Consider the following 24,437-nt stretch of genomic DNA (forward strand, 5'->3'; position numbering starts at 1 on the left):
GTCTCTGTAGTCTACACCTGTTGCTGGCTTTGAAAGAGATCCCAGTTGATGGTAACTTCCAGAAGTCTTACACAGGAAAAAAATGTGGAGTCAGAACCCTGGACGCATAAAGAAGAATAAGCCTGAAAGCTGGACAAAGAATCCTGCGTGGGTAGCATGGTGTGGTGGGAAAAGCCTTGGATTTTGAGTCAGAGAACCTGGGTTCAAATCCCTGGTCTTCTTCATGTAGGAAATGGTCTATATCTGTATAGTCTTGGATAAGTCACTTCAGCTCTATGTGCCTCAGTTTCCCCGTCTGTAAAATGAAAGAGGTAGACTAGATAGGCGCTGAGGCCCCTTAGAGCTCTGGATCAGGGATATGGGGGCAGTTAAGAGGCTTGCCCAGGGTCTCAGAGCCCCATCTAAAAGGAGAGGGTGGGAGAGGGGGCAGATGACCGGAAGGACCCCGTTTGAGGGATGCCATGAACCCAGCCTGAGCAGTTGTCTGGAGGAGGAAGTCACTCGCCCATGCGGGTAGTCCGATTTCATCACCGTCCGGTCCGACAGAGGCCCAAAAACAAGGGAGGTGCCCCGTGACGCCCGGGGACCAGAGGCGGAATCCACTGGGAGGGCAGGTGAAGCGGCGAGCCCCGCCTGCACGCCGGGAACGCCATGATTGGTGCAGCGCCCGAGGAGGTGGGGCCTGGAGGTGGAGCCCAGGTGGCGTCATCCTTCCCGGGAAGGAAAATCCTCCGCGGAGGCTCCGGGGTCTGGGCAGAAGCGGCGGCAGCGGAGGCATCAGGTGAGGCCTGGGCCCTGGCCGCAAGCTGCTGGAAGGGGGTGTGGCAGCGGGGGTAGCCGCGTGCCGCCCTGCCCTGGCACGCCTGGCCCGAGCTCGGGGCTTCCAGATGGCTTGGGGACAAGAGGCCGGAGGGNGCGGCGGCAGCGGAGGCATCTGGTGAGGCCTGGGCCCTGGCCGCAAGCTGCTGGAAGGGGGTGTGGCAGCGGGGGTAGCCGCGTGCCGCCCTGCCCTGGCACGCCTGGCCCGAGCTCCGGGCTTCCAGATGGCTTGGGGACAAGAGGCCGGAGGGCAATCACGTCCCTGCTCTGGGCGCGGGGTGGACGATGGGCTGCCAGGGTGCCGGCTGGTCAGCGGCCATGTCCCTGCTCTGGGCACGGGGTCGGTGACCGGTTGTCAAGGGAGTGGCTTTGGGCACGGGCCGCTGGGGGTGGGGGCGGGGGGGGGGCTGCCAGAGAATTGCCAGCCCGCGCCAAGCCTGTCTTACTTTCCAGATTCCCCAAGGACTGACACCAGCAAAGAGGGAAAAGGACTTGTCCAAAATGGCATCGGAGGTGAGCGATTTCTCCCCGGCACCGCGGACACCCCTGGCTCCACCTGTGTCCCCCTCCCCTCCGTGCCCCAAGAGAGGAGGGACGAGGACCTCGGAGAGAAGCCAGAACTGCCCCTGTCCCTCGCTGCAGGCTCACTCCCTTTCCAGATCCCACTGAGCTTCCTTTATTCCTGAGGCTTTTCTGCCATTCTCCTTCCTTCTCCCCTATCGATTTTCTCCCCTATGTCCTTCCTTCCCAAGCGCACTGCCGGCTTCCAAGACCGCCAACTTCCGTGGGGAAAGTCCCACAATATCCCACTAGTGGGCGGGAGCCAGCCCAGGCATCGGGAGCCCCGGCACTGGCCCTCCCCACATTTTGCTCTGCTCTTTTACCGTATTGCCCAAATCTTGTGGCCCTGCTCCCCTTCGGAGCCCGGGGATCCTTCCATTCAAAGAAGGAGCGAGGGGAAATCAAAACTAATCATACCTGCCCTCCACCCTCTGGAAAGTGGAAAGCGCCTTGGCTCTGGCGTCAGAGGACCTGGGTTTAAATCTCATCTGTGCCACTTAGTCTTTACCTATATATGACCCTGGATGAGTCACCTCTCCCTAAGCCTCAGTTTCCCCCTCTGTAAAATAAGGGAGTAGGCCAGGTGGACTTTTGAGGGCACTTGTAGTTTTATTTTTTTTAATCCTTACCAGTCACTTCTCCCTAAGCCTCAGTTTCCCCCTCTGTAAAATGAGGGAGTAGGCCAGGTGGACTTTTGAGGTGACTTGTAGTTTTATTTCTTTTTAAACCCTTACCTTCTGCCCTAGAATCAATACTATATTGGTTCCAAGGCAGAAAAGCAGTAAGAGCTAGGCAATGGGGGTTAAGCGACACTGTAGGGTCACACATCTGGAAAGTATCTGAGGCTAAATTTGAACCTAGGACCTGCTGGTCCTCAATCCATTGAGCTAACCATGCTGCTCCCAACTTGTAGCTTTAACTCTGCAATCCTATCAAATGGATTCAAGTCGTGGCGCCACCTGTAACCTTGGGCAAACAAACCCCTTCTGCTGCCCCCTCCTCAGTCTCCTTGCACAGAATTTCTAATGTTTGACACTTTTTCTAACTTATCTCTTCACGTCCCACCCTTCTTTGCCAGATCCCAGTCTCTCCCCAGCCTTTTCGGTTTTTCCTTTTGAAGTTCTGCCCCTCCTCCTTCCTCTAACGTTTGCCCTGTCTTCTAAGTCAACCTGGCCACTAGGAAAAGCCAATGAGAAGGGCCGTGGCGAGGGGTTGTTCCAAAGAAACCAATAGGGACCAAGTACAGAGGAGGGTGGGGAAAAGGGGATTTTGGCCCACTGGGGGAGGAAGGTTGGGGGTAGGGGAAGTCTGTAGATGAGGCAGAAACAGCATGGATGTTTCCTCAACTAGCATTTTCTTGGTCATTCCTCTGCCTGAAAACCAGGAACTGGGAGGCAAGAATCCTGGGTTCTGTTCCTGGCCATTCAAGGGCTCTGAGTCCAAGGAAGTTGACTTGACCTCCCTCGACTTATCTGTCAAATGGGGATATTTTTAAACCCTTACCTTCCGCCTCAGAATCAATACTCAGTATTGGTTCCAGGGCAGAAGAGTGGTAAGGGCTAGGCAATGGGGTTAAGTGACTTGCCCAGAGTCACACAGCTAGGAAGTGTCTGAGGCCAGATTTGAACCTATGAAGCTCTTTTCTTTTAAACAAGTCAGCTAACTTCATCAAACCTTAGTTTCCCCATCTCAAAAGTCTGGGTGATGATGATAATGCTTGCCCTACCAGCCTCCCTGGGTTGTTGTGAAGATCAAATAAGCTAGTCAAAACTTTGGGAAGGTGGCAGACACCATGCAAATGATTATTCTTATCCCATTGACACCAAAGTAGCTTGGGAACTGCCTTTGACTATTATTTCAGCACTGGGAGGGGAAGGAGAACAAACCAAATCACCCTACACCTTCCAAGTTCCTCCTTGGCCCAAGTGGTGTACCATGTGGAAAGAGCCCTCCCACAGTCAATGGACCTGAGTTCAAATCCCAGCTTTGCCATTTATTACCTCTGTGACCTGAAGTTACTTGGTTACCATTCAAAATGAAGAGGGGATAGCAACTAGATCAGGATCTTTCTTCCTTCCTTCCTTCTCTCTCTCTCTTCCTTCCTTCCTTTCTTTCTTTTTCTTCCTCTCTCCCTCCCTCTCTCCCTCTTTCTTTCTTTCTTTCTTTCTCTTTCTTTCCTTCCATCTTAGAATCAATACTGGCCATTGGTTCTAAGGCAGAAGAGCAGTAAAGGCTGGGCAATGGGGGTAAAAAGACTTGCCCAGTTAGGAAGCGTGTGAGATCAAATTTGAACCCAGGACCTTTTATCTCTAGGCCTAGCTCTCCATCCACTGAGCCACCTGCCTTGCTGCCCCCTGCTTAGTCTTTTTAAGCTTGGGAACCATGAATAGATTTCAGGGGGCTGGTGAAGTTGGATGGAGAAAAAATTACATCTCTCTTTTCACTACTCTTTCATTTCCTTTGTGCATTTAAAAACATGTTTCAGTGAAGGGTCCCTCAGCTTTGCCTAATTGGCTGCCAAAGGTGGCTGGGCCACAGAAAAGATGAAGAACCCCAGGGCGAGGTGATTTCTTTCTTTCTTTCTTTCTTTCTTTCTTTCTTTCTTTTTTTAAACTCTTACTTTCTGTTCTAGGACAACTCTAGGATGGAAAGGCAAAGGCTAGGCAATGGGAGTTAAGTGACTTGCCCAGGGTCACACAGCCAGGAAGTGTCTGAGGCCAGATTTGAATCTAGGTCCTCCTGACTATCCACTACTACCTAGCTGCCCCTAACTAGATGATTTCTAAGGCCCCACTTCTAGTGTTGATGATCCTCTGTACACAAGTCATAGGTTCATAGAAAGCTGAGATGGACGGGAGAGATTCAACCTCCCTGTTTTGTAGTCCAGAGAGGAGAAATGCCCAGCCCAGGATCACAGAGCTGAGCCCCAGAGTCCTCTTTCTTCTTGAACCACGCCGGCTTGGCACCTTTATTTAAGACCTGCTCTCCCCTGGCAGGATTGCCTCTTGGCTCACCAGGCTTCAAGAAGGCACCCGTTCCTTTGCCCCTCTCTGATGTGCTAACATGTAAACCAGGCTGGAGGCAGTGGAATCCTCCAACAGAAAGATGCCAAAGGCCTTAGGGAGCTTTCCACAGGGTACCCAGTCCTGGTGGGGAGGCCAAAGCTAATTGACTTGTAGTTGAACTTGGTGGCACTTAGGTTGTTTGTTAGCCCCAGCAACAGCCCTGGGCAGGGGTGAGTCATTGGGGAGGAAATGATGCCAATGGCTCTGGCCAGCTTTCAGCCCCTAATAACAGGACTCCTCCTCTTACTAATTACTGTGATTATTCTAAGACACTTTGCTGTAGAAGATGCTTTAAGGATTTCCATTCAGAACAGTAAGCATGAAAGAAATCCTGCCCTCCAAGGGCTTGTATTCTACTGGGAAGAAGGGTTCAAGGAAGATGAAGACTGAAAGGAGAGAGACGATGAGTGAGGACATGGAAAAATTTAGAAAAATAGAGTCGAGGGGATTTATAGGGTTATTATTCAGTCACGTCCAACTCTCTGTGACCCTGTTTGGGGTTTTCTTGGCAGAGATCCTGGACTGGTTGGCCATTTCTCTCTCCAACTCATTTGACAGATGAGGAAACTGAGGCAAGCAGGGTAAAATGATTTGTCCAGGGTCTCACAGCTAAGAAGAAGCTGAGATCAGATTTGAACCCCGGAAAATGAGTCTTCCTGACTCCAGGCCCAGCTATCCAGTGACAAATGGAAGAAGGGAATTGAGGGTCTTCATGTTGGATTTCTTGAGTCTTCTTAATGAGATCAGATATGTAGGTGGTTGGAGTCCTGCTTCTCCTGTGTCCTGGATGTGTGACTCTAGACCAGTGGTGTCAAACTCAGTAAAAATGGTACAGAAATAGCCCTACAAGGCATACTGACTTAGAAAACCACATATTGACACCATCTATGTTTCATTGTATTTTTATTTATTTTGTCAGATGTTTCCCAATTATATTTTAATCTGGTTCAGCTCCAAGGGCGTTTGAGGTGACTCTCAAAGATCTTAAGTTAGGGAAAAGCTGCTGACCTGCATTGGGCGAGGGAGTTTCCTATGCCAATAAAATCACAAGACCAGTCCCTGTCCTTAAGGAAGGGAATTCTTTATATTTAGGAGGCAGTTATGATACAGTAGGAAAAGTCCTGGCTTTGGAGATGGAGGACGTGGGTTCATATCCTGCCTCTAATTCTTACTACATCCTTCTCAGTTCACTTAAGCTCTCTCCTCAGTCTTCTCATCTGTAAAATGAAACATTCAGACTAGATGGCTTACGAGGTCCCATGTAGCTCTAGATTCGGATCCAAGGATGACAAGCCTGCTTTCTAATCACTTTTGAATCTAGGTCTAGGCCGGTGAACCTGTAAGATGGAATGTAAAGGACTGTTATCCTCATTTTACAGACCAGAGAGGTGGCATTATCTGTTGATGGTTCCATAGCTAAGATGTTTGAGACTTGAACCCAGCACTCTCCCGTGTTCACTTCTCACTGTTGCATGCCAGTCCTCAGACCGGGTTTGCCCATTCTGGCTTGTGTTTAATCATGCCCATCCAAGGGTGCTGGCTTAGAGAATGAGCAAAGTTGTGGGCAGACCCAGAACCCAGGGGCCTGGCTGCTTCCCTGGATCTTACTGGCTGACCGAGCTGTTCGGTCACTTGGAACTTTGATCCTAGAAGGTCAGGGCTAGGGCTAGTTCCTGCAATATTTCCCTTTGTGGGCCCAGAAGTAAATAAAGAACAATGAGGGCAACAGATAGCATGGGGGCTGAGAGAAGCCAGAAGGGATGAGCCAGCCTCCTGCCCTGGGCCTCAGGGCTGCTGTAAAATGAGAAGCTGAAAGTCTGTGTCCAGCACTGGTGGTTGAGGGTCTGGGGCCCTGACGTCACAGGAGAGACCACCCAGCCCCACCTCCATATCGAACTGATGAGGAAACTGAGGCAAAGAGAGGTACAAGGTCAGGATCCCAGAGAGCTGGAAGAAACCTTGAAGGCCCTCTAGTCTGCGCTGTAAGAGGGAGAATTTAGGTAACAGATTTTACAGATGAGGAAACTGAGACACAGAGACAAGGTTGTTAAAGGACTTGCTCAGGGTCACACAGTTAGTGCTGAAGCCTGGGCCAGGGGTTGGCATCTGGTCTCAAACTATCAGAGAAGCTGCCTGGGTGCCGGGGCAAAGTCCTCCCCATCACCCAATCGCTCTTGTTTATCACGGCAGAAGCGTTGGGTAATGAGGAAACAAGCTCCTTTTGGCAAAACAAGGCCCAGGTAGATTGGATTCAGGCCAGGGCCAGGAGCCTCCTATCCAAGGGGCATCTTATCTTATCTTGGCTCTGTCACAAGCTGGCTGGGGTAGCTCTAGCAAATCCCCTAACTTCTAGGCTTCTGCATCTATAAAATGGGGACAATCATGGTTCCTCTACCTATCTCCCCTGGAACCATCAGGACCAGATGAGCCAGATGATGTGGAAATACCCAAGTGCTCTCTGACTGTGTATCAGTCTCTACTTTCTCTGTGTATGTCTCCCTCTCTGTACCTCTATTTCTCTCTCTCTCCCTCTCTCTCTCTCTATTCCTCTTCCTCTCTCTGTGTCTCTCTCTTGCATCTGTCTTTCTTACTCTCTTTCCTCCTCCTCCCTCTCTTCCCCTTTACCCAATCTGTCTCTCTCTCTCTCCCCACTCTGTCTCTCAGTCTCTCTCTCCCCTCATCTCTGTCTGTCTCTCTCTTCCTCTCTCTTTGCCTCTTTCTCACTCTCTTTCTTTCTCTCCCTCTCCCTTCCTCTATCTCTCCCTCTCTCTTTCTCTTAGCTTCTGTCTCTTTCTCCCTCTCTCTACACACACTCACACATCAGACACTTATTATATGCCAGGCATTGTGCTAGGCAATGAGGTGACAAAGCAAGACAAAAATACTTCCTTCCCTCAAGAAGCTTACAGCCTAATTGGGGAGACAACATGTATGTTCAGTTGTGTCTAATACTTAGTGATCCCAAAGACCATACCATCCATAGTTCTTGGCAAAGATACTGGAGTGGTTTGCCATTTCCTTCTCTAGTGGATTAAGGGAAACAGAAGTTAAATGACTTGCCCAGGGTCGCATAGCCACTAAGTGTCCGAAGCTAGATTTGAACTCAAGTCTCCCTGATACTAAGACCAGTGCTCTATTCACTGAGCTACCTAGCTGCTTCAAAAGCAATAGATATACAGGGTCATTTGGAGGCAATCCCATAGTGAAGAATTAAAGATAGAATAATTAAGATTAAGAATTAAGATAGAATTAAGGCTTCTTCTAGAAGGTATGATTTGAGGTGAATGTTGAAGGATGCCTGGAGGTGATGAACAGAGAGAGAATTCTAAGGCTTGAAGTTGTGAAAAGCAAAGAGGCCAGCCTCTACTGGATTGTAGAGTGTATAGAGGACAGAAAGATAGAAGACTGGAAAGGTAGGAGGAGGCTTAGGTTCAATTCTGGCCTCGAATACTTCCTAGCCATGTGATCCTGGATGAGTCACTTAATCCCAAAACCCCTTACCTCTCTTCTGCCTTGGATCCAATACTCAGTATTGATCCTAGGGCAGAAGGTAAGGAGGTTTTTCGTTGTTTTTTAATGATGGATTAGAACCTAAAGTCTTGAGTGTCAAGCTGCCAGGGGCCTTTCCAGCCCTGGCTCTATGGTTCTGGTTCTGCCCAGGAGGGCCTTAGGTCTTGGGTTTCTGCTTGGCCACAGCCAGGATCCTCCAGGTGCTCACTATACCCCCTTCTCTTCCTGGGCAGAGCGGGAAGCTATGGGGTGGCCGATTCGTGGGCTCCATTGACCCCATCATGGAGAAATTCAACTCATCCATCTCCTACGACCAGCGCATGTGGGAGGCTGACATCCAAGGCAGCAAGGCCTATAGCAAAGGCCTGGAGAATGCAGGGCTCCTCACCAAAGCCGAGCTGGAGAAGATCCTCCATGGCCTGGACAAGGTACCGGGGTCCCCCCTGCCCCTTGCTCACCCCCAATGTGAGCTTCTCTCCCCAGTGTGGATTTTAAAATTAATAATCAATAACTAAATATCGTATTTAATAAAGTTTTTATTAATAATGAGCTAACAAAAGAGACCTAACTAAAAGGGTACTAACCAGCCGGCTCCCAGGAGCAAAAGATAGAGAATGAGGTGGAGCCTCAGAACTTATACAAATATGACCACACAAATGTAAACAAAAGGAAAAGCTTATAGGTAATACAGAAAGTAATTCTGGGCAATTCAGTCTTCAGGGGTTCAAGATTTTCCAACTATAAATTCCCCCCTGTGATCCTGTTTGGAAGACCAGTCTCCTCAAAAAGATCATGGAAACAACTAACTTATAAATTGCAATAATTTGTGGATAAAAGGAAAAGAGGACAAAATCAATGATTGCTACATTGACAAAAAGCCAATTTGGGGGCAGTCTGCTTTGGCATATAAGTATGTATTCAAAACAAATGCTTTCACTCCTCCCCCCAGTTCAAATTAACACCCCAAAGTTCAGTTCTTGATCTTCTTAATGTAGTTTGTGGTCTCTGCCGGCATCTTCATGGTATCTTCTCCAAACAGGTCCAGCTTTTGGATTCTGAGAGGTAGCAAGTTTCTTATACTAAAATTTCATTAATTCAAATCAAAGTTCACAACAATAACAAAGTTCCCCCTGAGGTGGATAATAACAAAGGGATCACTCATACATGGCTGAGCTAAAAGGCATATGAATCAATTGCAAAAGAAATTTAAAAAATCAAAATCCACATAAAAGAGAAAAAATAATTTGTGGATGAACTATAAAATATTAAAGTCTTATGCCCTAAAAAATCTAAGTAAAGGAAAAATAAACCTGTAACAGGTCCTTGAATCAGGACCTAATTAACATAATTTAAGCAATTGTGAACTTACTCAGTCAGTAGCCAGGACTACAAAAAGTTTGCCACACTATGAAAGACAGAAAAGGGACTAGATTATAGGAGCAAATGGGGGCCCATCGTGGTAAAGAGATGCTTATTAGAATGTGGTTCAGAGGACATCCTGCATCTTAACATATGTTAAGCTCCACAACTTCAAACCCCAAACAAGTTTAAGTCCTCTAGTCTTGGCTCAAAATTATATCAATCCCACTGGGATTGGTTGGTCTCTTTGACCTTGTGTTTGATTGGCACTATGCAGGTAGCTTTGTGCTTCTTTAACACTGTGCAATGGCTCTTTTTAAATACTCTTGTGGAATCAGACAGAATCATTAAGCAAAGTCCCATAATTTTTTTTAAACAATCAATGGCATTATTTCTATAGTATAAAGATTTTGGGGTATGCATTAATATTAGAACAAATGTATTTTAAACTTATATTACTGCAAAATAAAAAAGATTAATATTTATTATGTGTACTTCAAAGTACTCAAATACTATATTGCAAATACAAGAAAGAAAAAATAATAAAAAATGTTTCAAAAATCAAAAATATGTATCTTAGAATCAGTGACACACTGTGTCAGCTAAGGAGAAGAAAAATACAAAAATTCCTCATCAAAAAATGAGATCCATTTCCTTTTTAAACTTGACCATGATCCACTGTGTGAATGCAAATGATTTTTACAAAATAGCAGATTTATAAAAACAAAACAGTAGTAGAGTAGATAATGCACATTCAAATAAAGTACCAAATTCCCCAAATTCACAGTAGCCCAGTTATTGACAATAGCAAACAAACCCATTATTATATAGGATTCATATGAGTTTACAAATAGCCATAATGGCAAGTCTTTCAACCTTGGCAACTGCTGATGAAAACTTATTTGGGTCTAAAACATCACCAAGAATTTAGATTCTTCTGGTGGAAGTAAATTAAACCAAAGAGTTAAAATAGCATGCATGCAGGAGCTCTTTTTGGCTTCCTGGTTTATAAAAAGTTTTAGTAGGAACTTCTATTTAGTTCTCTACCTTTTAATACAATATTCTTTATAATATATATGAAAACCTATCATCCATTCAGAAGATATTATATCTAAAGTCATTTCTAAAGATTCTTTATAAAATTACAATTTAAATTCTTAAGTCATTATATTCTCCAAGGTTGTATAAGCAACATGTGACCTCAGTAGTTAAGATGACAAATCCAGGATTCGTAAGACTTTTGGGCTTGTTTACAATGATATGTTGTTTTGTAAAATCATAGGGAAACAGTACAGTTAAAGAATCATATGACAGAATAGATATTAATTAGATTAATACAGATAAATTTTTAAAAAAGTAAGCCTTAAAGAAATTAACAAATACAATAATATAAGCAAATGACAAGTTACACGCAGTATAGCCCAAAATGTGGATTTTAAAATTAATAATCAATAGCTAAATATTATATTTAATAAAGTTTTTATTAATAATAAGATAACAAAAGAGACCTAACTAAAAGGTTACTAACAGCCCACTCACAGGAGCAAAAGAGAGAGAATGAGATGGAGCCTCAGAACTTATACAAATGTGACACACAAACGTAAACAAAAAGAAAAGCATTATAGGTAATACAGAAAGGAATTCTGGGCAATGCAATCTTTAGGGGTTCAAGATTTTCCAACTATACACCAGACAGAAAACAACTCTTCCCTAAACTCAGTGCAGTTTAACTGGAGAAACAGTGGTGTTTGAGGGTGCCTAGAAAGACAGCCTTGGGGACAGGATGGCCAGAGTTCAAGACTGGCCTCTGACCCATGCTGGCTGTGGGATGAAAGAAAGCACAACCTCTCTGGGACCCCCAAAGTTCTCTTAGACTAAAACTCATGGGTGCTGGTCTGCATGGGGTTCCCTCATTAGGGAGTTCCTCTGGCTGGAGAAATAAATCACAGGTGTCTGTCTAGACCAAAGAGGATAATAAGAATACACTTGGGATATGTTTATGAAACAGTGTGATGTGGTAGAATAACTGCTGGATTGGGGGTCAGGAGATCTGGGTTCAGATCCCAGCAACTTTACAGCCTTGAACAAAACACTCCCTTCCCTGAGCCTCAGTTTCCTCATCTGTAAAATGAGCATCATGTTATTTGCACTGTCTACCTCACAGGGTTGTGGTAGGGAAGTACTTTCTGAAGCTCAGAATGCTTTAGAAACAGCATTATCCTTACCCAGTTAATTCCATTCACCCCTACAGCATAAGCCTGTGGTAAAGATGCTCTTGGTTTTGAGGGGTTACCCCAAGGAGCAGAGCTGCCCAGTGGGAGCCCCCAGACACTTCTTCATGTATTGCCAGTGCCCTTGTGGGGCTCTGGTGAAGGATCCAATTCAAACCAATCCCATGAGCAGGTATTAAACCTGTCAGGCCAACCAGGTGGCTCAGTGGACAGAGGACCAGGCCTGGAGTCAGAAAGTCCTCAGACACATCCCAGCTGTGTGACTCTGAGCAAGTCACTTAACTCCATTTGCCAGCCCCTTCCCACTCCTCTGCCTTGGAACCTATACCTAGTGTTGATTCCAGGTTAGAAGATAAAGGTTTAAAAAAACCCACCTATGGCCATCCTGTCATGCCCAGCCCTCCCTGACCCCATCTGGAGTTTTCTTGACAGAGATACTGGAATGGTTGGCCATTTCCTTCTCTGGCTCCTTTGACAGATGAGGAAACTGAGGCAAAGAGGTTGAAGTGACATGCCCAGGGTCACACAGTCCAGAAGTATCCAAAGCTGGATTTGAATTCAGGAAGATGCTTCTTCTTGACTTCAGCTCCGACTCTCTCCACTGAGTCATCCAGCTGCTCCTCCAGGTGCTTTGGCTGGAGATGCCAAGGCAATGCTAAGCACAGCTCATGTCTCTGAGCTCACGTTCTCCCGGGGGGGTGTCCCCTAGAAGGGCAATACTGCGAGGACAGAGAGCTCCGGGGGGAAGAGCTTTCTCATCACCCCAAGATCCTGGCCTTCTGGGGCACTGAAGTGCCCACCTTGACCCTGGGCCCCCGAATTGTCCATGCAGGTGGCTGAGGAATGGGCCAAAGGCACGTTTGCACTCAACCCCCATGATGAGGACATCCACACGGCCAATGAGCGGAGGCTGAAGGTACCCCCCTGCCCCCAGCACCCCTGCCCTCGCTCCCTCCCTTCACCAGGCAAGCCTTTGCTGGGCATTTTCTCTGAGCTAAGTCTGTGCCAGCTGCTAAGGCCCCATGACAGGAAGGAACCATTCCCTGCCCTTGGGGGCTCCCCTTCTGTTGGGGAAGCCAACTTGGACACAAGTGATCCTTACCTGGCAAAATGGGGTTGGACATCAGCCTCTATGGGAATTCTGGTCTCCCTCCCCTTTGCTCTCCTGTCCAGGGCTGCCTGGGCTCAAGCCTCTGTCCTCTTGTTCCAGCCTGGGGTGGAGCTGGGAAGGACATAAAACTAGAAGGGTGGGATGGGGGCAACTGAGTGGCTCCACAGATTGAGAGCCAGACCTAGAGACTAAAGGACCAAGGTTCAAATCTGGCCTCGCTGGGAGACCCTGGACAAGTCCCCTAGTCCTTGTTGCTCTTCTACCTTGGAACCAATGCTTAGTGTCCATTCTGAGACAGTGGGTAAGGGGGAGACCATAAGGAGGATCTGTGTCTGTCTATCTCCAAAGAAGAGGGAGAGCAGAGCCCAGGTGGGCAGCAGTGATGGAGGGTACCTGAGGAAGGACCTGACCCTGAGGGAAACGGGGCCCAGGAAAGATCCAAAAAGATGGGGAGGAATGTCCTTCTGGGCCCTGGGTGGGAGTTGATGACTTCAAAATTCCCTCTCGGTCTGTCCCCCATCCCTGTGCAGGAACTCATTGGGGAGGCTGCAGGGAAACTGCACACTGGACGGAGCCGGAATGACCAGGTATGGCCCCTGCCGCCGCCCCTGACCTCCTGGCTCTTGCCCACCTGCCCACCCTGCCATCCACCATTCCCTGAACATCCCTTGTCATCCATGGCTTTTCCCACGTGGCCCACCTCCCTGGTTCTTGGGTCACCTGGGGGCTCACCTCGGGGGTTGGGGAGCTGCATTTCTGAGCCCCCCCACCTCCCCTCTGGCAGGTGGTCACAGACTTGAGGCTATGGATGCGTAAGTCATGCTCCACGCTGTCTTCTCACCTCAAGATGCTTATCACAACCATGGTGGAGAGGGCCGAAGTGTGAGTCACCCCCTCCCATAAAATCCTGGAACCCCAGAATGGCTGAGCTCTGAGGGGCCTTAAACAATGACCCACGCTTTTGACAGAGGGGGAAACTGAGGCCCAGAGCTGGGAAGGAGTCCTGGGCTACCCTCAGGGTCAGTTAAATATCTATTTATGAGAGTCAGGTGGCACAGCGTAAGGACTGTTTCCTTCGGAATCTGTATATTTGGGTGCAAATCCTGCCTTGGTCACTTCCCATCTGTGTGACCTTAACCCCTGGACCTCAGTTTCCTCATCTCTAAAATGGGGATGGGGGCTGGACTCAGTACCTTTAAGGTCCCTTCTAAATCAAATTCTATGAGCCAATCATATAGGTGTTTACTGGAAGGGATCCCCAAGCTCATTCCCTTTGAGGTGACCTTTGCTAGGGCTACAAAAGCCTCTTGGCTAAGAGGAAAAAAGAGGGGCCTTAGGAGAGGAGGCTGGATGAATAACCCCCACTCCATGCTATCACTGAGACCTGGCTGGGAATTGGGGGGCCCTGGAGATGCCAGCTCCCTCTGAATTGTTCCCCGTACCCAGAGGAGCCACTTTGTGTGGCCTCCTGGTATCCTTCTTGGTCCCCTTGCCCAGGCTCCCCAAGATGGCAGGACAGGGGAGAAGTAGGGCTTCATCGCCCTGCCCCTGAGTCTCTAGGACCAGGCTGTGGGAGGTAAAAGAAGGGTCTATGCAGCTGGAAATGCTCAAAGTAGATCATGGCAAACCTGGGACCCAGAGTCCACTGAACCGAGGACAGAGAGGGCAAAGATCCCTCGGGTGGCCAGCCCCCTGTTTAATGTTTAAGTATACCCTGCCCCCATGCTGTCCTGGGGCAATAAGCCAGGCAGAGGGCTGGGCCAGAAATGCCAATCCAAGCTTTGGACTCAGCCCAGATGGTTAGAGGTGGTCAGCTTTCCCAGGCAGTCCACTGTCAACAAGCAAAGCGTTCATTAAAGTACCTACTATGTGCCAGGTGCTAGGGATTAAAAAAACAAAACAAAACATGGTCCCTGTCCTCATAATACTCACATTCTTTTTTTTTTTTTTTTCAAACCCTTCCCTTCTATCTTAGAGTCAACACTAAGCATTGGTTGCAAGGCAGAAGATCAATAAGGGCTAAACAACAGGGGTTAAGTGACTTGCCCAGGGTCACACAGCTAGGAAGTGTCTGAGACCAGATTTGAACCTCAACCAGATTTGAATACTCAAATTCCAATGGGGTGGGAGCAACAAGTTAAAAATTATACATATAAAGTAAATACAATATAAATGTCATGTGATCTCAGAGAGAAGAGACTAGAAGGGAATGAAGGAGGAGGAAGGTGGGTGAAGCCTGCTGCAGAAGGTGGGACTGGATCTCTCAGTCTGGAAGTCAGTGGTACCAAGGGAGAGCTTTGTAGACATGGGATCAGCCATTGCAGAGGTGTGGAGGTGGGAGATGGGAGTTTGAAAGAACAAGTAGTATACATGCAAGAAGACTCAAAAAGAGGGGCAGCTAGGTCACCTAGTAGATAAGAGCAGACCTAGAGACAAGAGGTCCTGGATTTGACACTGGATGCTTTCTAGCTGTGTGACCCTGGGCAAGTCCCTAAACCCCAACTGCCTAGCCCTTGCCTCCCTATCTCCAAATGGGTACTAGGATAGAAGTTAAGGGTTAAAAAAGAAGAAGCCTGAAAAAGAGAGGAGAGAGCCAGGTTATGAAGGTCAAAAGGGCCTCCCTGTTTGTTTCGAGGCTGCCCCAGGGAGTAGCCCTTGTACCCATTGAGGGAGAACCCTGGGGTAAAGAGATGAGTAGGACTGTACCATGGACAGCGGCTATGGCTCTCTTAATGGTGCTCTTTGGTCCTGCCCTAGGGAACAAGACGTCCTCTTCCCAGGCTACACTCATCTACAGAGGGCTCAGCCCATCCGCTGGAGCCACTGGATCTTGAGGTAAGGAGCCCCCGGCCTGGGGAAATGAGTTTTAGGAAGGTGGGAACCCCATTCCCCTCTTCCCTCGGGAGGTTGGGGGCCAGACCCCCACGGCAACCCCAGAGCTTCTCCTGCTCTGACTATTCTTGTGTCTCCCACAGCCACGCTGTGGCCCTGGCCCGAGATTTGGAGCGTCTGCTGGAGGTGAGGAGGAGGGTCGACGTGCTGCCCTTGGGGAGGTGAGTGAGGGGCCGAACGGGGAAGCTGGGGAAGGAAGGGGCTGGGGCGTTCACATAATGTCCGAGCTTGAAGGGGACTTCACAGTTATTTATCAAATGGGGCGGTTGGTCTAGAAGAGGAAACTGAGTTCAGGAGAGGAAAAATGGTAGAATCCAAGAAGTTGACATCTGAGAGACCGCAGTGGCCATCTAGTCTGATCCATGTAGTCCAATGGAGTTGGAGGACCTCTTTTTATATCCCGCCTTACCACCAGATCACTTCATCCCCTTCAGCCTCAGTTTCCTCATCTGTAAAATGAGCTGGAGAGGGAAATGACAAGCCATTCTAGTATCTTTGCCAAGGAAACCCCTACTGGGGTCACAAAGAGTGAAACACTGAATGAAACAACCAACCAACATGGAATAGAAGAAATAGATTTAGAGTGAGGACACGCTGAGATTGACCTTGGTAAATCACCTCATTTCTCTGCACCCTGCTTGGTTTACTTATCTGTAAAATGGGCACACACATGACTTATCTCACAGGGTCGAGAAGAGAGCACTCTGGAAATCTTAAAGCATTCTAGGGATGTAAGTTATTTGATCATCATGATTTTTAACTAGCGTGTTCCCATATCTTCCTTCCTTCTGTAAAGATTGAAATTAATATTTTAACTCACAACCAATAGGAAAAGGCTTAAGGAATTATGGGTAATGTAGTTTTAAAGAGGGTACAAGGTATTTTCAACTTTACGCTTCTTCCCCTTGCTCCACCATGTCCTCCAGCGGGGCCATTGCTGGTAACCCTTTGGGTGTGGATCGGAAGCTGCTCCAGAAAGGTAAGTCCTGCCCCATGGTGGGAGGTGTCACCTCCCCTCTCCAAGCCCATCAGACTCCCCCAAAGCATCTCCCCAAACACCTTGAGAACTGGGAGGAATCTCAAAGGTCCTTGAGATGTGGGGTCCTGGCCCTGGAGTCAGAGGCATCTGGTCCAATCTGCCCACTGTACAGATGGGAGAACAGAGGCCCATAGACCCAAAGAACATCTCCTCAAGTCCTGTACCTCCAGCTCCAGGCCTCCTTCCATGGGGCCTTGCTGTCTCCTAGAATGTTAGAGCTAGGAGGGATCTTAGAGGGGCTCTTATTAGCCTTTTGGGGTCTTCGCCCCCTTTGGTAGTCTGGTGAAATCTATACACCTCTTTCTTTTAAGGGCATAAAATAAAATATTTAGTATTACAGAGAAACAATCAGCTAGGTGACACAGTGGATAAAATACCAGTCCTGGAGTCAGAAAGTCCTCAGTTCAAATATGGCCTTAGATGCTTATTAACTGTGTGATCTTGGGCAAGCAAACACTTCACTCTGTTTGCCTCAATTTCCTCATGTGTAAAATGGGCTGGAGAAGGAAATGACAAACACTCCAGGAGCTTAACTGTGTGACCCTAGGCAAGTCACTTCACCCTGTTTGCCTCCATTTTCTCATCTAGAAAATGACCCAGAGAAAGAAAAAGCAAACCACTCCAGTATCTTTGCCAAGAAAACTTTAAATGGGGCCACAAAGAATCAGGCATGATTGAAAACAACTAAACAATAACAATTTATAAAGAAAGCCAGGGGGCAACTGGGTGGCTCAGTGGACTGAGAGCCAGGCCCAGAGACGGGATCCCGGTCCTGGGTTCAAATCTGACCTCAGATACTTCCTAGCTGTGTGACCCTGGGCAAGTCACTTTAACCCATTGCTTAGCCCTTACTGCTCTTCTGCCTTGGAACCAATATACAGTATTGATTCTGAGATGGAAGATAAGGGGTAAAAACAGAAAGAGAGCCAATGTTAATAAAAAAAATAAAGAGGCCTTTTTTTTTTTTTACATAAACCCATTTTTTAAGTGCATAAAATGTATAGGATTACAAAGGAAACCAAGGGTTAGTGAAAATAAGGATGATATTTTGTTTCCCACCTAAAATCTGTCTGTGGGGCCCCTGGACCTCGACATTAAGAAGCCCAGATCTTGTTCATCTCTCTTGTTTGACAAAAGAGGAAACTGAGGCTCATTTAGCTTGGAAGGACCAATTGCTCTGGGAGCCAAGAGAACTGGATCCCAGTCCCTAGCTGTGTGAACTTGGGCAAACGAGTTCTCCCTCTCCCACTCCCCATCCCCTGAGGTCGGAGCTAGGAGGCTGAGGTGGAGACCTCATTAACTGCCCCTGGGGATTCCGAGGGCTTCCCCCCCACTCACACAGGGGGCTAGGGAAGCCACTCATTCCCCTTTGGATTTGCTCCTGCCCCTCAGAGTTGAATTTCAGTGCAATCACCCTCAACAGCATGGATGCCACCAGTGAACGGGACTTCGTGGGTGAGTTTTGTGCCTCTTCATCCCCTTTGCCCGGCCCAGAACTCCCTCTCGCCAGCTTCTCCTTCTCATTTCCTTCCCCACAAATTCTTGTTTGACCGATGGTTTCCCGCCTCCTCTCCCCTCCCCGCCACCTTTTCCTAAATGCTCAGGATGCCCCTCTACATTCCAGAGGTCCCAGGTGTGCCACCCTGGGCGGTAGGTAGTCGGCTGGCAGAGAGGGATCGGTAGCACCCAAGGCTAGCTCAGCCCTGGCACTGAGTCTTCTTTTTACTTGTACCCCCAAAGCTGAGTTCCTTTTCTGGGCTTCCCTGTGCATGACGCACCTCAGCAAGATGGCAGAGGATCTAATCATCTATGGCACCAAGGAGTTTAGCTTCGTACAGCTGTCCGATGCCTACAGGTGAGGGGAGGGCTGCCTCTTCCATGCCCTGCTTCCTTCCCTCCGCCGGTTCCCGTGATGGCCAACAAGGCTGACCCAGCCTAGGCCACAGACTCTGAATTCCTCCCCCATGGTCTCCCTCAGCTTCTTCCCTGTGATACCCTTCGCCCTCGCCTGACCCTACGAAACCCAGATTGAGAACTGGAAGAGGCCTCAGAGGACAGAGTCCAACCTCCTCCTGTTCCAGATGGGGAAACTGAGGACCCAGGGCAGTTAAATGACTAGCCCAAAGGTCACAAATCGAATCATACATAGAGAGCTAGAAAAGATCTCAGAGACCTTCTAGGCCAACCCCCTTTGTTTCAGAGAGAAGGAAACTGAGTCCCAAGGAAGTTGCATGACATGTCCAAAGGTAGAAGAAAGTAACAAAGACAAGATTTGAACCCAGATCCTATGAATCCAAAGCAAGCGTTCTTTCCACTGTAATCATACAACTTCCCCCATTCGGGAAGCCCGTGGGATGTGGATCAAGTGGGCCAGTGGGACGGGAATCCTTACCGCTTTTTAAACATGTGATTTCTGTGTCTGCAGCACAGGAAGCAGCCTGATGCCCCAGAAGAAGAACCCAGACAGCCTAGAGTTGATCCGGAGCAAAGCAGGGCGTGTGTTTGGCCGGGTAAGGGGGCTCCCAGGGGCGGGTATTTGGCAAGAGAGGATTGGAGGAGTGCATATGGGCAAGGGGCAGTGGGTGGTGGGTCAGAGAGATAGAAGGAGGGAGAGCTGTCAAGGACAAAAGATGTCTGTCCATGGGGTGGGAGTGGGACCAGTCAATGGGCGCCTGGCAGAGCCTGAAGAGCCCCCTGTGAATCACACCCCCCCCAGGAATCCCGGCTCTCCCCCCTTCCACACCCAAGTCCTTGGCTCTCCCCCAGGATCGAGAAGTCTCACTCCCGGCTTTCCTTTCATTCAGTGTGCTGGCCTCCTGATGACACTCAAGGGACTTCCAAGTACCTACAACAAGGACTTGCAGGTACAGCTCTTCCTGGGACTGTGGACTAATTAATAATACCCCCCTCCAGTAGCCTAGAACCTCTTTGAAGGCAGGTTCTATTTTATTTTTAAATCTTTATTTTCTGTCTTAGTAGCAAGTCTAGGGCAGAAGGGCAAGAGCTAGACAAACAGGATTAAGTGACTTGCCCAGGGTCACACAGCTAGGAAGTGTCTGAGGCCAGATTTAAACTTGGGTCCTCCCATCTCCAGGCCTGGCTCTCTATCCACTGAGCCCACTTCCCTGCCCCTTGGCCTACTTTGCTTTTGTCTGTGACCATTTTTATTAAGCACCTATTGCGAGGCCCTGTGCTAAGAGCTGGGGATAAAAAGAGGCAAAAGCCAGCCCTAAAGAGCTCACAGTCTAATGGGGGAGATAATGTGGGGAGGAACAAAGTATGTACAAATAAACTATCCATGAGGATCGATGGGAAATAACGAGAAAAGGGAGTGCTGGGAGCAGTGCTAATGGAGTCTCATCCAAAAACTTGATGGAGGGCTTAAACCGACTCCATTGTGAGAAAACAAGCTTTATTGTAAAAGAATAGAGTTACAGCGTAGCCAGCGTAGCAAGTAAGTAATTAAGGGAAGGGCAGGAGCTGTGGGAAGCAAAGTGGGCAGAGCTTCTCAGGAGGGCTTTCTATCTTGCTTGGTTACTGAGGAAGGGGACATTTGTTTGGGCAGTTGCTGCCCCGAGTCCCCAAGAACTGATGCCACTTTTCCCATGAGCCACATTGGGATGCTAACGATAGGTTAAATACCCTGGGCCACATTGGGACAAATTTTGCTCTTTTCTGCACAGACTCCAAAGGAAGGCGGTGAGCATTATTCGAACCCAGTCCCGTGGATTTGGGAAACTGCAGCGCCTATAACTGTTGTCCCGAGATCCCAAACAGGGAGCTAGGTTATACGTAAGGATTGGCGAGAGGTTTCTCATAATCCTCATAACTGGGAATCGAAGCCATCCATATGCTATATATGAAAGATAACTCGACTAGTTATCGTCTCTGTGTTTTTCTGATTGTGGACAGAGACTTGGCAGGATTTGTGGGATGTTTCAGGAGAGTTCTAGAATTAAGGAGGAAGGATTCCTGTGGAAGTGCGATTTTAGCTGGCCTTTGAAGGAAGTCTGGCATGTAGTGGGTGCTTAATAAATCCTCAATGATTTATGATTGAGAAATGGTAGCTCCAGGAAATCCACCCTCCGGGACTCTAAATTCAAATTTCTCTCCCTTTCCCCTACCCAAGGTTCATCTTTGGGTACTCCCCGACCAGTAAGGACCCCCAGATACTGTAAGAAATAAAATGAATATAAAAAGATAGCTATAGGGGGCAGCTGGGTAGCTCAGTGGATTGAGAGCCAGGCCTAGAGATGGGAGGTCCTAGGTTCAAATCTGGCCTCAGACACTTCCCAGCTGTGTGACCCTGGGCAAGTCCCTTGGCCCCCATTGCCTAGCCCTGACCACTCTTCTGATTTGGAGCCAATACACAGTATTGACTCCAAGATGGAAGGTGAGGGTTTAAAAAAATAAAATAAAATAAAATAAAATAAAATAAAATAAAATAAAAAGATAGCTTTAAGATTATTATGGTTTTTATAGATTTATTAGTAGCCATTAGAAAATGAAGCCACATGCCATGCTAGCTAAGTCGGTTTAAAAGATGTGCCTTGCCTGCCTCTTCCACGGTGGATAGATAGCAAAGAGGAAGTGCAAGTGCAGCCACTCCATTTTTATCCTCCTGTCTACGTCATCACATAAGACAGGAAGCCGGTGGGCTCATGGGAAATGTAGTTAAAGGACCCCCAAATTTCCAATAACATAGTACTCAGGACAGTGCTCCCATATGTTTGCTTACCCATGCGTGGAAGCAGATTAGCCAGGATCCCTCCCTGGTCACCTCTGGGTATGAGTTCCTTGCTGGAACTGGGTGGCCCAGTGGATAGAGCACAGGACAGTGATGGCGAACCTTTTAGAGACCGAGTGCCCAGCCTGCACCCTCCTGCCACCACATGTGAACTGCCCCCTGACCCAGAGAGGGGAGGGAGGAAGAGCTCCCATTGGCTGCTGGGCAGAGGGGTGGGTGATGGGAGAAATGTCGTCAGGTGTGTGGAGAGGGGGAAGGGAGCAGCCCCCTCCGGCACGTGTGCCATAGGTTCGCCAACACAGGCATAGGACATAGAGTCTGGAACACTCGTCTTTCTCGTTCAAATGTGGCTGCAGATACTTCCTGGCTATGTGACCCTGGGCAAGGCACTGAAACTCTGTCTGCCCCAGTTTTCTCAACCATAAAATGGGGATAATAAAGGCACTTGTATCTCAAGGTTGTTCTTAGGATCAACTTAGACAATGTTTGTAAACCATTTAGCATAATTCCTCGGTACATAGTGGGTGCTTTATAAGTGCTTAATACCAAGACAGTAGACAGCACAGTAGATAGAACATCAGGTCTGGAGACAGAAGAGCCTGGGTTCAAATCTAACCTCAGACATTTCCTAGCTGTGTGTTCCTGGGCAAGTCACTTAACCCTCATTGCCTAGTCCTCACTAAGGCTCTTCTGCCTTAGAGCCAATACACAGTATTGATTCTAAGATGGAAGGTGAGGGTTGAAAAAGAGGGAGAGAGATTGGGGCCAGGGGATAGGGCAGGAGAAGATGCAGAGAGAAGCTGCTTCCTCACTGCTAACATTTCTTCCTACCTTGGCCCCACAGGAGGACAAAGAGGCGGTCTTTGAAGTCTCGGACACCATGAATTCTGTGCTCCAAGTGGCCACCGGGATGATCTCTACCATGAAGGCAAGAATCCCTTCCACCTCGTTACTCTCTCCTCAGCTCTCCCTTCCCCGATCCCATCTTCCCTCTTCCCCACTCCCCCTCAGAGCCTTGGAGAGTCCAGGAAGGGCTGAGAGAATAATGAATGGACCGTCAGAGAAGGGGGGAGAAGATGGGTCCAGGCAGAGGCCTAATGACCCAGGAGTAACTTCAGTAGATTTGGAGTCAAGAGAACTGCGCTTATAACCTGTGTGGCCTTGGATGAGTCACTTACCCACTGTGGGCTCTGTTTCATTGTTATAAAAGGAAGGGTTTGGACAAGATGACCTCTACCGTCCCTTCCATCTCTAAACCTATAAAAAAGTATACTTCTAACAACAAAATTAACTTTTAAAAACATACATATTAAAAATATATATTAATATGCATATATTATGTATTATACATATATATATATACATATATATATATGAGCAGTGAGGTTGCTCAGTGGATAGAACACCAAGCCTGAAGGTGGAAGGTCCTGGGTTCAAAACTGACCTCAGATACTTCTTAGCTGTGTGGCCCTGGGCAAGTCATTTAACCCCATTTGCCTAATCCTTATCTCTCTCCTGCCTTGGAACTAATACTTAGTAAAAATTCTAGGACAGAAGGGAAGGATTTTTTTTTTAAACCTAAAAAATAAAAAATAAAAAAAGTATTCATTTCATTAAATATTGCCCAATTACATGTAAAAAAACCTTTAACAATCATTTTTTAAAATTTTGAGTTCCAATTTCTCTCCTTCCCTCCTCAAGAAGGCACATCATTTCATATCCATTATACATGTGAAGTCGTACAAAACATAATTGACTTTAAAAAATTATCCTATTTGTATGCATCCTCTTATAAACTTATAACCGCTTATTTATTATAACTTGTTATTTCCAAATTTGTTTAATTTTTTTAAACTTTCACCTTCCATCTTAGAATCAATACTGGGTATTGGTTCCAAGGCAGAAGGGCAGTAAGGGCCAGACAATGGGGTAAGTGACTTGCCCAGGGTCACCCAGCTAGAAGTATCTGAGCTCAGATTGGAACCCAGGACCTCCAGGCTCCAGGCCTGGCTCTCTATCCAATGAGCCCCCCAGCTGCCCCCTGCAGGTATTTTAAAAACCTATTTCCCATGTGTGTTTTTGCAGATTAACAAGGCGTGCATGGAAGAGGCTCTGAGCCCCGACATGCTGGCCACCGACCTTGCCTACTACCTCGTCAGGAAGGGGGTGAGAGGCTGCGGGCCCCGATGTCCCGGGCTGTGGGAGGCTGGGAGTGTCGCCTCCTGGCTGGGGGCCCAAAGAAGCAGCAGGGGCAGGAGGGAGCTGTGGGAGGGAGGCGGGATGTCGCCAGCCTCCTCCCTGTCCCTCTGCCCAGATGCCCTTCAGGCAGGCCCACGAGGCATCTGGGAAAGCCGTGTTCATGGCCGAGACCAAGCAGCTGAGCCTCAGCCAGCTCCCTGTGAAGGAACTGCAGAGCATCAGGTGGGTCCCCCCNTAATATAAACAGCTCAGATTAACAAAATATTTAAACAAACCTATTTTAGGAAAGGAAATTAAATAGGCCATAAATGACCTTTCAAGGGAAAAAACACAAGGACCAGATGGATTTACAAGTGAATTCTACCAAACATTTAAAGATCAACTAATTCGAATATTGGAGGTGAGTAGATGGCACAGTGGATAGAATGCCATGGCTGTAGTCAGGAAGACTTATCTTTCTGAGTTTAAATCTGATCTCAAATACTTATTATGAGAACTTGGGAAAGGCACTTAATTCTGTTTACCTCAGTTTCCTCATGTATAAAATAAGCTGGAAAAGAAAATGGCAAAACCGTCTAGTACAGTGATGGCAAACCTTAGAGATGGAGTGCCAGGCCCTGCCCCCACCCCACTCCTGATACCAAGTGCCATGCCCATGCCCCACCAGAGACCACATTCTGTTCCCCTCTCCCCACCAACTGCCAGGGGCACCCTGGCCCCTCTCTTACTCCACCCAGGGGAGGGAGGAAACACTCCCATTGGACTGCTAGGCAGAGGGGCAAATAATGTGGTAAGGTGCATATGGAGAAGGGGAGGGGAGCAGCCCAGCTGCTTTGCTTTCTGGCTTTCTAGTTGGGAATTCTGGTGAACTCTGTGCTGCAGGGACAAGCATACTGAGTCCTTG

General features: G+C 47.9%; 1 protein-coding gene across 1 annotated transcript; it reads left to right on the forward strand.

The window, feature by feature from the left end:
- Positions 1 to 723: 723 nt before the first annotated feature.
- Positions 724 to 23,771, forward strand: ASL (argininosuccinate lyase). Its single transcript, XM_044675614.1, has 16 exons — positions 724 to 781; positions 1,273 to 1,332; positions 8,189 to 8,383; positions 12,378 to 12,461; positions 13,187 to 13,243; positions 13,441 to 13,538; positions 15,414 to 15,491; positions 15,632 to 15,709; positions 16,475 to 16,527; positions 17,980 to 18,042; positions 18,328 to 18,442; positions 19,013 to 19,097; positions 19,392 to 19,451; positions 22,179 to 22,262; positions 23,420 to 23,500; positions 23,649 to 23,771. The coding sequence occupies exons 2-16, from the start codon at positions 1,321 to 1,323 to the stop codon at positions 23,769 to 23,771; spliced, it is 1,266 nt and encodes a 421-aa protein (XP_044531549.1). The 5' UTR covers positions 724 to 781; positions 1,273 to 1,320.
- Positions 23,772 to 24,437: the final 666 nt, after the last annotated feature.

This window comes from Gracilinanus agilis, chromosome 4 (genome assembly GCF_016433145.1).
Source record: "Gracilinanus agilis isolate LMUSP501 chromosome 4, AgileGrace, whole genome shotgun sequence".
Lineage (NCBI taxonomy): Eukaryota > Metazoa > Chordata > Mammalia > Didelphimorphia > Didelphidae > Gracilinanus > Gracilinanus agilis.